The sequence below is a fragment of the Nomascus leucogenys genome, chromosome X (genome assembly GCF_006542625.1).
Source record: "Nomascus leucogenys isolate Asia chromosome X, Asia_NLE_v1, whole genome shotgun sequence".
Classification (NCBI taxonomy): Eukaryota; Metazoa; Chordata; class Mammalia; order Primates; family Hylobatidae; genus Nomascus; species Nomascus leucogenys.
Genome location: NC_044406.1, coordinates 121,173,679 through 121,189,647, shown reverse-complemented (window position 1 = coordinate 121,189,647; position 15,969 = coordinate 121,173,679). Strand labels below are relative to the sequence as shown.

The following is a 15,969-nucleotide window of genomic DNA, read 5'->3' as shown; positions in this document are numbered from 1 at the left end:
AACAGTATTTGTAGCAAGGCATTATGTTTACCATCACCTTGTGTCTATGATCTATTGGTCATGTGACATACGTTCACTAATGTTGATGACAGTGGTTTAAAATATTTATTGAACAATGTTTTAAGCATATAAGTTCCCATTTAAATTGTTTTTGTTATATTTTAAATAACTGTTTTGTTATCTTACAGGTAGATGCTGTCCCTGATAATTTTGACAGCAATGCACCACAAAACTCGAGAGACATTGATGTTACTCTATAGTTTGAGTGAGGAAATTGGCCAGAAATAGCAGGCCTTTGCACATGCTCTGCCTTTTCTCTTTTCAAAGAAGCCTGAGCTATTTCAGTAGGTCCTTGGTACTCTGGTACCCTGCTTGTCTACCAAAGGAGGCGTTAGTGTATGTTCCTATATTCACTCCCAATATTAACTCTGGTGGTCCTATGGGCCTCATTTCATCAGCTGGGTATATTGACAGTGATTTAGCAATCTAATATCCTAGAGTAGGGGCAAAAGAGGACACTGACAATTATCCCAGTTTCCTGGTCCAGTGTCAGGCAATGTAACTGGTTACTACACCCTTCTAATCAGGATTGGTATGGCTGTGGAATCCTGTTTTTGTCTCATTCTCATGGACAGAAAAAAGGGAAGAGAGTTAAATGATGGCTTCCTCCCTCTCCTGACTTAGTTACAGCAAAAAAGATCTATGACAGGGGAAGGTGTCTGCCACATAAAATGCTGATGCACTTGTATCATGAGTGTCCCTACACTCACGCGTGTGCCAGGACTTCCTTATGATGGTCAGGTTATTTGCTGGGTTAGTGCTGTAATCTGTGGCTGTAAAGCAAATGTAAGGAAATTGATCCATGTCTGCTTAGAAACAACTCTGAGCTAAGCCTCGAGTAAACATATTGTTATTTGAAATCATCTTACAGACTTAGGTCACTTCATATGTGCCATCTCTGATCTTCACAGCAATGTAGCAGAGAGCTATGCAGGTTAGATAGCTGTCATTTCCAATTTTCAGATGAAACTGAGGCACTGATTAAGTAGCATATTCAAGATGACATGGCTTGTAAATGGTGACACAAGAATTTAAACACAGGTTTCTAGATTCTAAGTGCAGTATTCTGTTATACGACTATTTCTCTACATGGAGTATGGAGTCAGGAGAGAGTGTACCTTGAGAAATGGCAGTTACTGCAATGGTGAACGGAAAACTAAAACAGCTTCATTAACAAACGTAAGTACAGGCCAGGCACGGTGGCTCAGCCTGTAATCCCAGCACTTTGGGAGGCCGAGGCGGGCGGAACACCTGAGGTTGGAACTTCAAGACCAGCCTCAACATGGAGAAACGCTGTCTCTACTAAAAATACAAAATTAGCCGGGCGTGGTGGTGCATGCCCATAATCCCAGCTACTCGGGAGGCTGAGGCAGGAGAATTGCTTGAACCCGGGAGGCGGAGGTTGCGGTGAGCCGAGATCATGCTATTGCACTCCAGCCTGGGCAACAAGAGCCAAACTCTGTCTCAAAAAAAACAAAAACAAAAACAAATTACAACAACAACAAAAAGTAAGTACAAAGTCCTAATCTGTGATAATTCTTTTTGTTTTTGAAACAGCCTTGTTCTATTGCTCAGGCTGGAGTGCTGTGGCACAATAATCGCTATTTTTTTGTAAAGGCAGGGTCTCACTATGGTGCCTAGGCTGCTCTTGAACTCCTGGGCTCGAGTGATCCTCTTGCCTCGGCCCCTCAAAGTGCTGGGATTACAGGCATGAGCTACTGCATTCTGCCTGTGATAATGTATTTTAATTTAGTTTGAAATTTTAACTCAATGTTCTGTGTAACTGTTAATAGGATGACATAACAAAGGTTCTGTGTTTAGTGTGAGAAACTGGACCAAAGAAATGTAAACAAGGTTCTTTAATGCAGGACTACTCAGAGCTCTGAAGTAATGATCACAGTGAATTTCTCAGAGCAGGGCAGGTATATGGCTTACCACAAACTACCTACCACAGAGTGCTCTTTTTGTGGAGCAGGACTCAAAACCATTATTCTCTGAAAGCGGCTTCCAGCTCCCGCCATGCTGCCTCCTTTTCGCGCTGGACTCACTGCCAGTCCTCCTCATGGGCTGCCCACTGCTCCCGCAGAGAGGCCTGGGCCTCCTGCTCAGCCTGCACCCGCTTCTGGGCCATCAGCTCCTTGTCTAGGCTGGCTTTCTCCTTTGTAGCTATTATTTGCTGCCGCAGGCCCGCCAGCTCCCCAGTCAGGGTCTCCTTGGCCAACAGCAGGGCCTGCCCATCGGCTTCCAGCTGATCCCGGCGGGCCTCGAGCTGAGCCAGGCGCCGTTGCACCTCAAACAGGCTGCCCTCCCGGGCTTTCTTCTCCAAGCGCAGGCGTGTGGCCTCCTCTGGCAGGGTCCTGCCTTCACGCTCCGCGGCCGCCAGTTGCATAACCAGGCCAGTGCGCCCCTTGGCTAGCGCCTCCTTCTCCTGGGCCACTGGCTCTGGCGCCTCCGCCTGCCACTGTGCCTCCCGCCGAGCCTGCTCCAGCTCCTGCTCCCGCCCGCTCAGCTGCTGGCAGAGCTGGGCTAGCTGCTCCTGCAGCCTGCTGCGCTCACGGCGCAGCGTGTGGAGCTGCTGCTCCAGCGCCTCCTGGACCTCCTCTGCCACTCGCAGGGAGCCCTCCAGGCCCTGCCGCGCCAACTCCTGCTCCAACCGCAGCTCCTCCAGCAGCTCCTGCTCTTCCCGCGCCGCGGAGGCTTCCTGCTCCGCCTGCCGCAGCCGGCCCTGCAGGGCTGCCTTTTCTTCCTCCAGCTGGGCGACAAGGCGGTTCAGATCCAACTTGTCCTGAGCGAGGCTCTCATTGAGGGCGCTCAGCTTGGACAGGGAGTCCTGCAGGGAGGCCTCCTCTGCCCTCAGCTTGGTCACGGAGAGCTCGAGTTTCACCTGGCCAACCTCAACCTTGGTCAGCGCCTCGGCCACCTCGCCCTTCTCGGCCTGCAGCACGTCCCGCTGCAGTGTGGGGCGGCTCAGCGCCTCCCTCACCTCCACCAGCTCCTTGGCCAGGCCTGAGCGCTTCCCTTCCAGCTGCGCTAGTTGTTTATGGCTGCGCTCAAGCTCCTGGCGCACCCGTGCACCATCCTGCACGGCGTCCTCCTGCTCTTCCTCCAATCGGTCCCGTTGGCGCCGCAGCTCCTCCTGGGCAGCCTGCAGCTTCTCCCGCTCCTTCAGAAGGTCCTTGGCCTGTTGCTGGGCCACCTGCAGACTGTGGGCCAGGTTGCTCTTCTCCCTGCTCAGGAGCTCATTGGCGTTCCGCAGCCTCTGTACCTCGCGCTGGGCGTCCTCGTGGGCCTGCATGGCGCCATCCGTCTTGTCCCGCTGGTGCTGGAGCTGTTCCTCTAGGGCCCGCCGCTCAACCTCGCTGTCGCTAAGCTGCTTCCACAGGGTGCCCAGCAGGTCCTGGTTTGCCTCATAGTGCCTACGCATGTCCTGGACCTGCAGCTGGCACTTGTGCAGGGCAGAGTGGATCAGGGCAAGCCTGGAGGAGTCTGAGCTAGCCAGAGACCGGCCTCGGCGGGGCGAACGGCTGCTGCCCAGCGAGGAGCACTGCAGTGGGGACGGGATCCGCTGGCCTGAGAGCCCCGCAGGCTGCCTTCGGACGCGTCTGCGGTGTGCTCGGAGCCGCTCAGCTGGACGCCGTCTCAGTGTCCAACAGGACTGCCTGTGCGAGGTCCCTCAGGGTCTGCTGCAGCCCCTCTCCATCCTCTGTCTCCAGGGCTACCTGTTCCTGTAGCCGCAGGGATTCCAGGGCCTCAGGCTTGCCGAGGGGCTTGTTGACCTAATCCTACTACAGATTCTGCTTCTGAAGACGCTCCACTGCCAGGGCCAGCTCTGTCACTCTGGCACTGAGGTCGGCCTTGTCCAGGTCGCTTTGCATCTGCTGCTGGGCCAGGTCCTTCTCATGGAGCACCTTGTCCCGCAGCTGCTCCTCCAGCTGGGCCTGCAGCAGGGCCTGCTTCTCCAGGGCCGCTTTAGCCCCGCTCTCTGCCAGCCGCAGGCCCGTGCTCAGTACCAGGCCCGCCTCCTGGACAGCGCATGATGTCCAGGCCAGCTCCCCTCCCAGCTGCAGCAGGTCCCTCTCGGTGGACATCTTCACCTCGCTGACCAGTCACCCGACCCCCACCTGCCTCCAGAGGAGTAACAAGAGACTGTGCTCGTTGCTGAAGTAGGCGTTGAAGGACTCCTCCTCGAGCCTCCATGCCGCCTCCCGCTGCTCCAGCTCCTTGCGGCTGTGTGTCCAGTCGCTGGTCACCTTTCGTATGTCCTCACTCAGAGCCTGGCCGGCCGAGCCTGCCTGGTCCAGCTGCTCTCGGAGCATGGCATTCACCTGGACAAGGCTGGCACTCCTCTGCTCCTCCTCCTCCAGCCGAATGAGGGCGCTCTCCAGGTCTTGGCTGTGCTCTGTGTCCCTCAGCCGCTGCTGCTCAAGCTCTCCGGATCTCTCTAGCAGCTGCTGCTCCAGCTCCGAGCACCTCTTCTTGTACTGGAGAATCTTGGCCTGCAGCTGCTGTACAAGCCAGGCCTGCCGCTGTTGGCCCTCCTGGTAGGCCAGCAGCTTGCGGCCAGTAGGAGGCCTGCTCCTCCTGCAGCTGCCTCCACAACTCCACACTCTGCTGTACCAGCCCCCGGGCTCCTGAATCTCCAGCTCCCCAGACTCCAGAGGCACAGCCTGCTCCAGCGCATTGTGCTTAATGGTGAGCTCATCACGCTTGGCGTGGCTCTGGGCCAGCAAGTCCTCCACGCGCGACAGCTCCTGCTCCAGCAGCTGATTCTTTATCTGCAGCGACAGCAGCAGTGCCATCTCTGTGGCCCGCAGTGGGGCTGGGCTCTCATGCCGCGAGAGGTTGCGGGTGACAATCTCCCTGATTCGGGCAGGTAAGATGATGGTCTGAGGGTCCTGGGCCAGGTCCCGCGTGCCCAAGCCCTTCTCATGGCCCAGGACGCTTCTCTCCAGTGTCCGGATAACCGTCTCCAGTGTCAGCTGGGCCTCCTGTGCCTCCTACAGCCCCAAGCTCATGGCGGGGTGGCTGTGGGCATCCCTCCAGCCCCCTTCTGCAGGACCCCAAGACTAGCTCAGTCTGCACGCCCCACAGCCAGGCTGCTGTGCTGAGCACCAGGCAGATTAAGCTTAAATCCCGCGGCGCCCCCTTGTGACCACAGCCGTGGGAGGAGCAGGATGGGGGTTGAGAGGGGAGAGGATGGGAAAGGAAGGAGAAGAGGGAAGCAGAGGCAGGCGGGATCCGAGGGAAGAAGGAAGAGGAAGGATGAAGGAGAAGGGAGGAGAAGGGAGAGAAAGGGAGGGAAAAGAGAGAAGAGGGAATAGGGGAGGAAAGGAGGGAGGAATCTTTATTTCTTCATACAGCTTTGAGTTCCTATCTAGTATCCTTTCATTTCACTTTGCAGTATTCTCTTGAGCAGTTCTTGCAGGACAGGTGTAGTGGTAACATTAGCTTTTGTTTATCTGGGAATATCTTAATTTCTCCCCCATATTTGAGGAACAACTTTGCCAGATATAGCATTCTTAGTCAACATATTTTTAGCACTTTGAATATATCAGCTCACAGCCTTCTGGCATCTAAATTTTCTGAAGAGAAAATTGCTAACAGTTTAATTGAGGATCACTTGTATGTGATGAGTCATTTTTCTCTTGCTGCTTTCAAGATTTTTCTGTCTTTGTCTATTGAAAGTTTCATTATAAGGTGCCTTGGTTTCGGGGTATCTCTCAGTTCATCTTACTTGGCATTCATTGAGATTCTTGGAGGGTTATATTCATGTCTTTCATAAAATTTGTTAAGTTTTCAGTCATTATTTCTTCAAATATTTCCTTTGCCCCTTTCTCTGTCTGCTTTCCTTTTGGGACTTCCCAAATGCATATGTTGATGGGCTTGGTGTTATCCACAAGTCTCTTAGGCTCTGTTCATCTTTTCTTCAATCTTTTATCTACCTGTTCCTCAGACTTGATAATTTCCATTGTCGTATCTTCAAGGTTGCTGATTCTTTCTTTTGCCATGCTCAAGTCTGCCTTTAAACCCCTCTTCTGATTTTTTTTTATTTCAGTTTTTGTACTTTTTGTCTCCATAGTCTATTTTTGGTGTCTTTCTTAGGCTTTCTATCTCTTTCTTGATACTTCCATTTTGTTCATGCATCACTTTCTTGATTGTCTCCACATCTTCCTTTAGTTCTTGAGCATTTTTAAGAGAGTTGTTTTACAGTCTTTGTCTAGTAGATTTGCTGTCATATCTACTAGATCAGGGACTGTTTCTGTCGATTTATTTTTTCCTTTGAATGTGCCATACTTTCCTGTTTCTTTGTATGCCTTGTGATTTTTTGTTGAAAATTAGACATTTGAATCTAATAATGTGAGAACTTTGGAAATCAGATTCTTCCCCTTCCTTGGCGTTTGCTGTTTTTTGTTATTGTTTTTATTTATTGTGGTTCTTTTTATTGCTGTAGGTTTTTTCTTTGCCAAAGATTAGCCTGGGGTGTAAACTTAAGATCTTCTCAGGTTTTTACTGAGCCTGCAGCTTTCCCTGTGCATGTGCAGTCACTTTCTAATTTCCTCCATATGTGCAGTTGTTTTTGAATGTCCTAGTCTTTAATCTCTGGCTTCCAAAAGGAGAAACGGGAAAAATGAAGGAAGGAAAAGGAAAAGTGGTGCTAACCCTTTAAATCTTGAGAAGTTGCTTCAGCCAGAGGGGGAGGGACTTGCAACAATGGAGAGAGGTGCAACGATAATGGTCACCCACCTCTTTGTCTGCAAGTCTGTGATCAGGAGCAGCAATCAGCTATCTGAGTACAGATCTGCAATATTGGGAGGGCAAGTTCCTTTTTGCCCACCCTTGCTCGTGTAAGCTATGTGGAAACTGTGCTTGCCACAGGGCTGGGGCTGCTGGATAGATAGTTGCTAGTGGACTAAGAACACACTTTACCTCTAAACTTTCCCATGGAAATTGAAAGTCTTCAATATACTCAAGAGTTCCAAAATAGCTATATCAGGGTCTGTCAGTGCAATTTTTGTCTCAGTGGGGAGACTGATTCCTACTCCGCCACCTTCCCAGAATCTTCCTAACCTTAAATTTTAAACATGCACACTAAAAATTATATTTCTTCGAATTGTTCAGCAGCTCAATTCTCTTCCTGACAAAACAAAAGCCTTACCCATGTTATCTTCCCTCAGCACTCTATCTCCACAATTCTCATGTTATTGTTTTGAATTTTAGTATAAGCTTGTTATGAGTGCACAGAAAACTTTTCTCCTCCCCTTCTCCATACATTTCCTTCTACCCATGCTTCTTTTTATAAGTGTGAGTACAGACTGAGAGTACAGACTCAGGAGAAAAACTATCTGGGCACAAATCTTTGCTCCACCAGGTGTGTGACCTTGGGCAAGTTTCTTTACCGCTCTGAGCCCAAGTTTCCTCATGTTTATAAAGAGCGATAATGTAAGTTTCTGTTTTAGGGTCACAGTATTACATTATTTAGTATATGTAATGTGCTTAGAGCAGTACCTGACACAAAGTAAGTTCTCAATAAATATGTTTTTTTTCTCCTTCCTTGTTTGCTTAACCATCAATGTATGTTGAGATTTTTAAACTCCTTTTAATTACTATTTACTTGCTGTTATTTCTTGACTTCCATTCCTTCCTTGTGGGTTTCTCGTTCTTATTGCTAACATAGATTTTTTCAGTAATTGTTTCAGCGAGAGTTGATGGATAGTAAAATGTCCAAGTTTTTCTATGTGTCCGAAGGTGCTCATTTCACATTTTTTCATAAGTTCTAGGCTTATAGATTTCTTGTCATGCTTTGAAGACATTAATTGTGACACATATGGAATATCGAGACTAAGTATCCATCCCAGTCCCCTAATGTACCTTCCTGGACTTCACAGTCAGAAAAGTCTAAATCTATATTTCTCAGATTACCCTGTAGTAGGAGGTTCTGAATATGAATGATATCCCACCAGTTAGGTACTCTTGGGTGAGACTGAAATGATGCATGGGAAGCAGCAGCCACCTTCCTGCTTCTTTGGGTCTTTCTGCTTGTGAATACAGTCATGCAGACTTTGTTTTCCTGCTTCAGTGTTCCTTTGTGTAGTAACTAGCTTCATGGTGTCAAAAGGTGGTTGTGATATGACAGCAGATTTCTGATCTCTGAATCACAGCTACAGGGATGTGTTCTTGAAGTTAACAGCTTCAGTGTTGGGCTCCCAATTTCCTTCCATCTGAATTGAGTACAAGTGTTACCTACCTTAATGAGCCAGTTCTGTTTTGGTACCCTAGGAGTGTTTTTTAGAGGCCCAACCTACATTTCTTTCAGCCTCGAAATAATTTTGTAAGCATCTGGTCCATGGTTCGATTGAACTTCTGTTTAAAATAGCTACAGTGAGTTCTGTAGCTATTTTAACTATTTTAACTGCAACTGAACCCTTACTGATGCATCGTCTTCTGGCACCCATTGTTGTGGATGATGTTTTTCTTTTTATGGATAATGTATCATTCCTCTCTAGTGACTTTTAGGATATTTCCTTTGTCTTCGGTGTTGTTTAGTTTAACTGAAGGAGCCCAGTGGTATATTTTGTGTATGTACATATCCTACTCACCACTTGAGGTTTTTTTTGTTTTGTTTTGTTTTTTTCCATATTGGTACAAATCCAGACCCTGCACTGAGCACAGTGCAGAATTAGGGATTAAGAGTCTAGATGTTTCACTTCATTTCAAACCATGGTTTAAGCAGGGGACTCACTTTCAGGAGAGACCCAAGTTGGATAGGTCAAGATATTCTGGTTTTCATTCATGATGAAAACATTTTCCTACCTCCTAGATCCATACAGAACACCTAGTTCTAGTTCCCTCAGTACCTGCCTACAGTTTAGCTCTCTTTCCTAGCTTCTCAGACCTGTTTCCCTTGCTAGCCTCCAAGGGCTGTGAAGCTTCAGGTCCCATTTACTGCTCTGCATTCCTTCTGCTTCTGGGTCTTAGAGGTTTCCTGGTATACTTTTGAGAATGGCTACTATTTTAAATATTTTTTAAATATGCTGTCCATTGTTATGGTGTGTTTGGAAAAGAAGGTGGGGAAGCAATGGATTAGGGCGGTGTTCTTTCAGGTTAGTTCAAACTGACATCCTCACCTGAAGTTGCTACCCATCACTGAATGATAAAAGGCATATCTCATTTCCTTTTTTAAAAAAAATTACTCCCTATAGTTAAAAACAGAAGGACAACTAAGCAATAGGCCTATGAAAATATTTAATCCTGATTATATATTCAAAGGAATACAAAATAAAATATCAAAATAAACTATTTTAACCTATCAAATTGAGAGATTGACAAACCCCTTGTGAGACTCAGGGATAGGTAAAGTGGAGTAGAAGGAAAGGATCAAGTTCTCTCTCCTAGGAAACAAAGTTAGCTCTAGCCTTAAAATAGAGATGATCAAGAAGGAAACATGCATCTATAGCCATACCACCCTGAATGTGCCCAATCTCATCTGATCTTGGAAGCTAAGCAGGGTTGGGCCTGGCTAGTACTTGGAGGGGAGACTGCCAGGAATACCAGGTGCTGTAGGCTTTTTTTTAAAGGAAACATTTTAAAGAAGTGATGGGTTAAATATTATATTGATCTTGAAGGAAGGGAAATGCACCCCGCTTGAGGCAATGAAAGGTAGTAATAATTTTTTTAATCTATTGAATCAGAATTGCCACCATTGTCTCAAAAAACTCTCATCCTGACTCCAGTGAGTAGTGTAACTTGGTATCCCAACTCTGGAGAGTATCAAAAGCCCTAAGCCATGCATACCGTTTGGTGCACTTTCTAGGAATATATATCAAGGAATTGATGACTGTGCCACAGCATTTATCCACAACAACATCTGTCACTGTATCACTTGTAAAAACAAGGAAAAACAACAACAAAAAGCAAACCAACCCCCACCAAAATAAATGACAACAAAGAAAAACAACCAAAGGGCACTGGGGGATACATGATGAAACCTTCATACAAAAGAGATACTAGGTAGCTTTGGATGTAGGAAAATACATAATAACATGGTAAGACAAACATGAAGTAGTGGAATCAGATTTCTAAGTAGTATGTTTGTAGCTTTACATACCTAAAAGGTGCACACAAAGTGAAAATTCGTCCAAAACCCAGCAATTTCCCTTGGGAGTGGGGTGGGTAGGAGTAGGATGTGATTTTGCATGCTCTTTGTATTTCCCATTTCTCAATGTATTTGCTCTGGTGGCCCTGAAACTTCTCGCTTAGCTGCTTTCTTGCCCTCTCCTGACTCAGTCTCTTAGGTCCCAATCAATCTCTGGAGGTGGAATGGAAGGAAGACAGGTGGACCCATCTCAGGGTGGCCACAGCTGCTCCCACTGGGGAGCTCCATTTGGAGAAGGCTCTCAGGTCTACCCCTCATCCAAGCCCTGGATTTCTTCTGGACCTCACCCAGAGAGGACAGGGTCATCTTCCATCTTTGCTATTCCATTCCACCATTCTTCCAGCCCAATTCCCTGCCTCTCCAAGGGGCACTGGTAGCTCAGGAAAAGAGCTTCTTCTTGGGGTTCTATTTCAGACTTGGTTCCTGTCTTTGGTTTCTCTGTAAAACGGGGATAATGGTTAGGTGGTTGTGTGATTATGATGAGATTAGGAATGCAAAGCACCTAGAACGGTGCCTGGCACATGGCAGGCTATCATCAGAGGTCGGTTCCCTTCACTTGGTTCCTTTTCCCCATAGTAACAAGGCTGCTCCAGGTGAGACCTGATGACAAACAATGAACAGACATCATCGTATTCACTGCTTACAAGCATCCCAATGGAGCCTTACTAAAACTCCAGGTTGTGCACAGTTTGCCTGGCACCACACAGTAGTAAGTGGAAGAGCTGGGCTCAGGGCTCAGGGTTTTAGTCTCCTGGGGTCCCATCGGAGCAGAACCAGCCTTCCTGCCTTCTTTTCCTCTGTAGAAGGGATGGGAGGGGTGGTCCTCCCTCTTCAAGAGGCCTTGGAGCCAGTCTCTGGGAGGATCATTTCCCATCTTGGTTTGCCAAGTCACGTGATCCCTGGAGTGGGGATAAAGAGGACCATCTAGACAAAGGGCAGGGAAGCTCAAGGACTGGGGTCCATTTCTCCTGTGGTGGCAGATACCATAGGGCATTAGCACCAGTGCTTTTGGACGGGTCCTCCTTGTCAGGATGCTCTGACCCCTGGGTAGCCCTTGGCAACAGGAGTGCCCCCAGGGCCCCTAAACCCAGTCTTCACTCCTGAGTCTGAGCATAGCCCTGTGTCCTCAGGATGCCTCCCCCGCCCAGGGCCCTATGGTGCTTCCTCTAACACTACCCTCTGCCCTCCCTCCCCTGCCTTTTGCCTGCTTGCCAACCCTTACAGCAGCCACTAGGGAGCTCTCTCCGGTGGGAGCCACTAGGGAGGGGGGCTCTGATGGGACGGAATTTGCTTCCAAGGTTGGGAAAGGGAAGCAGGCTTCCAGGGCCAGGTCCTTTATCTTCTCCAAGATTCTGCAGTAACCTTGCTGGCAGGGAGGCAGTGGGAGGTGGCCTCAGGCAGGGAGAGGAGTCTCAGTGCTACACAGAATGACCTGTGTCAAGTCTGTTTCAGTTCACTTCACCCTAGTCCACCCTCAGGATTCTACTGACTTAGACACTTTTGATCACCAGACTCTAAAAAGGAAGGGGATTTATGTTTTGGGTCGTTGAACAAAGGTTGTCAACAGGACAAGCAGCTACCTCTCGGGCCAGGCTAGGATGCTGCCTGCTTCTCATGGGACAGTGGTCCAGGTCAAGTCGGTTCTCAGCACAGCCTCTGAACAGGAAACACGGTCCCTGCCACAGCCTCCCCCAGCCCTAGCCCTCAGAGGCTTCTCCCTGCCAGCTCCTGGCCATGGGAGCCGGTGACCTCACCATGGGGCCTGTCTCCACCCGGGGCCACTGCATCACCCCCACCAGACACGGGAGGCCTCCAGTTGGGATTTTACTGTATTAAACCAAGGACTTGTTTTTTAACTTAGAGAAAACAAGAAGACGTGACAACACCAGAAACAAGAACATCTCTCTGGCCAGCCTGTGCTGACCAGTACACAGTGAATCACACACAGAAAAGTATGTCATTCTGGTCGGTGTCTAGAAGCTCCACCGCCTAGAAAACAGACTGCAAATAAATAAAGTGCATGGAGACCCCATCACGCAGCAAGGGCCCCATCCGGGAGAGAAGAGGTGGGGAGGGGAGGTAGAGAAGTGGCAAGGCGGGGCTACCACTTCAGGCAGCAGGGGTGAAAAAGCAGGGACAGGAGCAGATGCTGAGGGCTTGGCCCCGCCCCTCCCCAGCCAGCCCCTCTAAGCCAATACAGCCACACCAGAAGCCACTGGGGGTGGGCGGACATGGACTTCCGTGACCCTCTTACGGGGTGGGGCTCCCTGCAGTGGGAGATCTTTTGAGGGCAGAGACCCCTGCGGCTCTGACGCACCTTTCTCCCAGTAGGGAAGCAGCTTCCAGGGTCCCAGGCCAAGCCCCTTGCATGGGGAGGGCTCAATCACCCCCCACACTCCCACGCATGCACTCAGCAAAGAGCTTTCCTCCAGCCTTCCTGGCTGGCCCAGGAAGAGGCTGGAGCTGGGGATCCAGTCACCCAGAGGGTGACACCAGGGTTTGAAAGGGCCACATCTGTGCATCAGACACAAGGAGGCTCCTCACTTCTCTTCTCCTCCAGCCCTGTGTCACTCTTGTCCCATAGAGGCTGCCCCCAAAGATCTGTTGGGGGGACCAGCAGGCTGAAAGGCCCCCAGAGGTGGTCCAGGGTGGACAGGGTTGGGGTGGAGAGGGGCCAGCAGGGTCAGGGGTTCCCAAGAAACTCGGGACAAGGAGGCATGTCAACAGGCCCTGGATGTGGGAGACTGCAAGGGTCACGAGGCAGCCACTGTCCAGCCTCTTCTGGGGTGAGGCAGGCGGACAGCTTCATTCAGGACCTGAGTCCAGTGGGCAGCTGAGGAGGGTACATGGTAGGTTGCTGGGCCACTCTGTCCCTGGAGCTGGCCAGACTGCTGCAGTTTTCAGTCCCAGGAACTGAGAACGTGGCCCTTGGGGTACCAGTGCAAGAGATGCGGAAATGGGGATAGAGGGTAAGGGTGAGGGTCTCTTCCTGGCTCCCCTCTGGGCTGCTCCTGACCATTGTACACCAGTTAGCAGCACACCCGGGGGCCCCCAGGAGCAATCCAAGCCTTGAGGATGAGATTCTCCTGTGTGATCCTGGGGATGGGGGGTCGAGCTTGAGGAGAGAGAATTGGGGTCATGCCATGGGTCTCAGCCCCAGCCCACCCCAGGTTTATCCCTTCACCCTCCTGGTTATGTCGTGTCTGCAGGAGCCACAACACCAAGATCACCCCCACTTGCCCACCAAATTGGGAGGCTTGTGCCACTTCACTGCTGAGGAGCCCTTGGTGAAGCTCCAGGTGGGGTGGGGAGGCTAGGATGTGGGAGGGAGCTTGGCTCCCCAGGGGTCCTGGGGCTCATCTCTCCTGTCTCCCATCTCAGCTGTCTGTCCTCCTGATCTTCCCTGTGACTTTCCGTACTGCTCCAAGGAAAGCGAGATTCCTAGATTCCCTACCCCTGGGCCCCTCTCTCCCTTGGTGCCCCAGGAGCCCTATGCTTCCCTCTCCACTTCCTCCTCCCTCCTCCCACCATGCCAGGTCTTGGAGAAGACTTGAGAGGGGTGTGGGGGCCTGCAGGCCCAGGGGCACACGCAGTTCCTCCTCCTCCTATCTGCGTGTCAAGGGCAAATCCCCCCCCTTCCCGAAGCCTCAGTTTCCTCTGTCATTAGGAGGGGGAAATACACCTCTCTCACAGTGCTGCTAGCAGATTTCAGTTCCCAGGGAACTCAGACCTTCCTGCCCAAGCCAGGACTCGATCACTTGGCACCCCCACCCCTGTGAGCCTTTGTCCATGCTGTGCCTTTACTAGGAAGGCCCTTCTTCTCCTCTTGTTCAGGCCCTTCACGCTGCCTCTGCCCAGGCAGGTCCAGGGCCAGAGGTGCCCCGGGGTAGGGATGTGACTCTTGGCAAGGCCAGAGAAGGGGCGGGTCACCGCCTACAAACGCCAATGCCTGAAAGAGAAAAAAAGAGATGGGGACCTCAGTTGCCTAGCCACCAGACAAGTCCTTGCTTCCCCCAGGAATGGCCTCCTCTGCAAGCCCCTCCTCCATCTGCTCTGCCTACCTCAGGCTGAGAGCTGCTGTGTGCTCAGGGAGGTCTCTTTTTCCCAGATCACTTCAGTACACAGTGGGCTTCTCGAGGCCGTCTGGGGCTGGAGGATGGGACTCTGGCCCTGGGAGGGCCTTGCTAGCCAGGGGCCTTAGGGAGCATGGGCTGACATGGCAGAAGAGCAAGACTGGGGGAGGGGACGGTAGGAATGCGTCTCTCCCACTCTTCCCTGTCTCCAAATGCAGAGCTTGGGGGGTGCCCTCATGTAGGGGCAGGGGAACATGAGGGACAGCAGGAGCAGGCAGAGACCAGTACTCTGGCCCCAAAGACAGGGCAGGAGGCAGTTTTTCCAAGGGCTGTGCAGGAGCTGCAGAGAGCCCCAGGGCTGAGGGTTGAGAACAGATACGGGGCTCAGCCTAGAAGAGAACCGTTCTCCCTATGCCCACCGACTGGTGAGGAAGAGAAGGGCGGGGGCATCGTTGCTCCTCTAGGGCCTTCCCAGGGCCGCCCCCAGCCCATTACCCTCCATTCCTCAAGGTTCAGGGGACACCCTGGGGGCCTCTGCAGAAAGGGAGGCAGGCACTGGGGCATAGGCGGGAGGGGGCCGCCCCTCACCCTATCCTGCAATCATGACTGGGGAGGAGGGGAGAGCCTGTGGCTGCCTTTCCTTTCCCCACCTGGGCTCCCCAGCTCTTCGGGCTGGTTTGCCCCGGTGCCTTCCATATTTCCCCCTGACTGCCAAGGCGCTCTGACATCTGAAGGGCAGAGCCACCGCCCCTCCCCCATTCCAACCTGTCGCCTCCTACCTTTCTGCTCGGGGCCTGGAAAGTCAATTCGCCGCAGCAGAATTCCCTCCTTCTGGTTTCCCCCTCTTAGGCCAATATGAGGCAACAGGTCGGCCGAGCCCAGGTAGTTTCTGGAGCCCGATGGCAGGGGCCCATTCAGTGCGTTTCTGCGCGATCCAGGGCCCCCGGGCTGAGACCGCGGCCGGGGCCAGGGCTGGGCCTTCGTGCCCTGGCGGCGTAGGTCTAGAGTCCAGGGGCCCGAGCCGCCCCGCCTCCGCCCCCCGCCGCGGCCCAGCTTTCCTTCATGCCGGCGACCCGGCCGGGGGCGGGCGGGGACACGGGCGCCCCTTCAGCCGGGCCTCCGCCGCCGCCGCCGCTCACTCGATCCGCACCTGCAGGCGGACGTTGAGCATCACCGAGGCCACGATGTAGAAGTAGGGGAAGTTCATGCGCAGCCGCCAGGCCAGGTCGAAGAAGGTGAGCAGCGTGCGCGTGAGCCCCTTGCAGAAGGCGCCGTACGAGCCTCGGGCCGCAGCTGAGCGCGACAGCCGCACCGCCAGGCCAGACAGGGCCGCCGCAGCCGCCGCCGCAGACAGGGCCGCCGACGCCGCCATGAGCCCGGGCCCCGCGCAGGCCCCGCCGACCGACTGACCCGCACGAGCGCGAGCCTCAGGGCGGCGGGACCCGAGCACTAACGCACCCAGCGGGTCGCCCGGAGCCGCGTCCGCCCCGCCCCCGTGCCCCGCGCCCCGCGCCCCGCCCTTGTGTTCCCCAGGCCGAGTGGGGCTCAGGCGGCCGCTGCCTCGGCCCCTCCTCCATGATCCCGCACAGCTCCGCCCCCTCCACACCTCCTCACTGCGGGCCCCCCCCGCGCCAGCATAGCTGCGCCGCTGGCTTAGCCACGCCCCCAACCGGGAGCCGCAGA

General features: G+C 52.2%; 1 protein-coding gene and 2 pseudogenes across 1 annotated transcript; 1 reads left to right on the top strand and 2 right to left on the bottom strand.

Annotated features, from left to right (window-relative positions):
* Positions 1-2,047: 2,047 nt before the first annotated feature.
* LOC100607168 lies at positions 2,048-5,075 on the bottom strand (annotated as a pseudogene).
* A 4,431-nt stretch (positions 5,076-9,506) lies between these two features.
* LOC115833371 lies at positions 9,507-9,624 on the top strand (annotated as a pseudogene).
* Positions 9,625-9,713: 89 nt separating this feature from the next.
* SMIM10L2A (small integral membrane protein 10 like 2A) lies at positions 9,714-15,968 on the bottom strand. Its single transcript, XM_030807350.1, has 2 exons — positions 15,066-15,968; positions 9,714-14,162 (listed from the first exon to the last, which is right to left on the bottom strand). Exon 1 carries the CDS (start codon positions 15,656-15,658, stop codon positions 15,422-15,424), a length of 237 nt encoding a protein of 78 aa, XP_030663210.1. The 5' UTR covers positions 15,659-15,968; the 3' UTR covers positions 9,714-14,162; positions 15,066-15,421.
* Between the last annotated feature and the right edge of the window lies 1 nt (position 15,969).

Coding starts and splice junctions, on each gene's coding strand:
- SMIM10L2A (XM_030807350.1), bottom strand. CDS start 15,658: ATGGCGGCGTCGGCGGCCCTGTCTGCGGCGGCGGCTGCGGCGGCCCTG.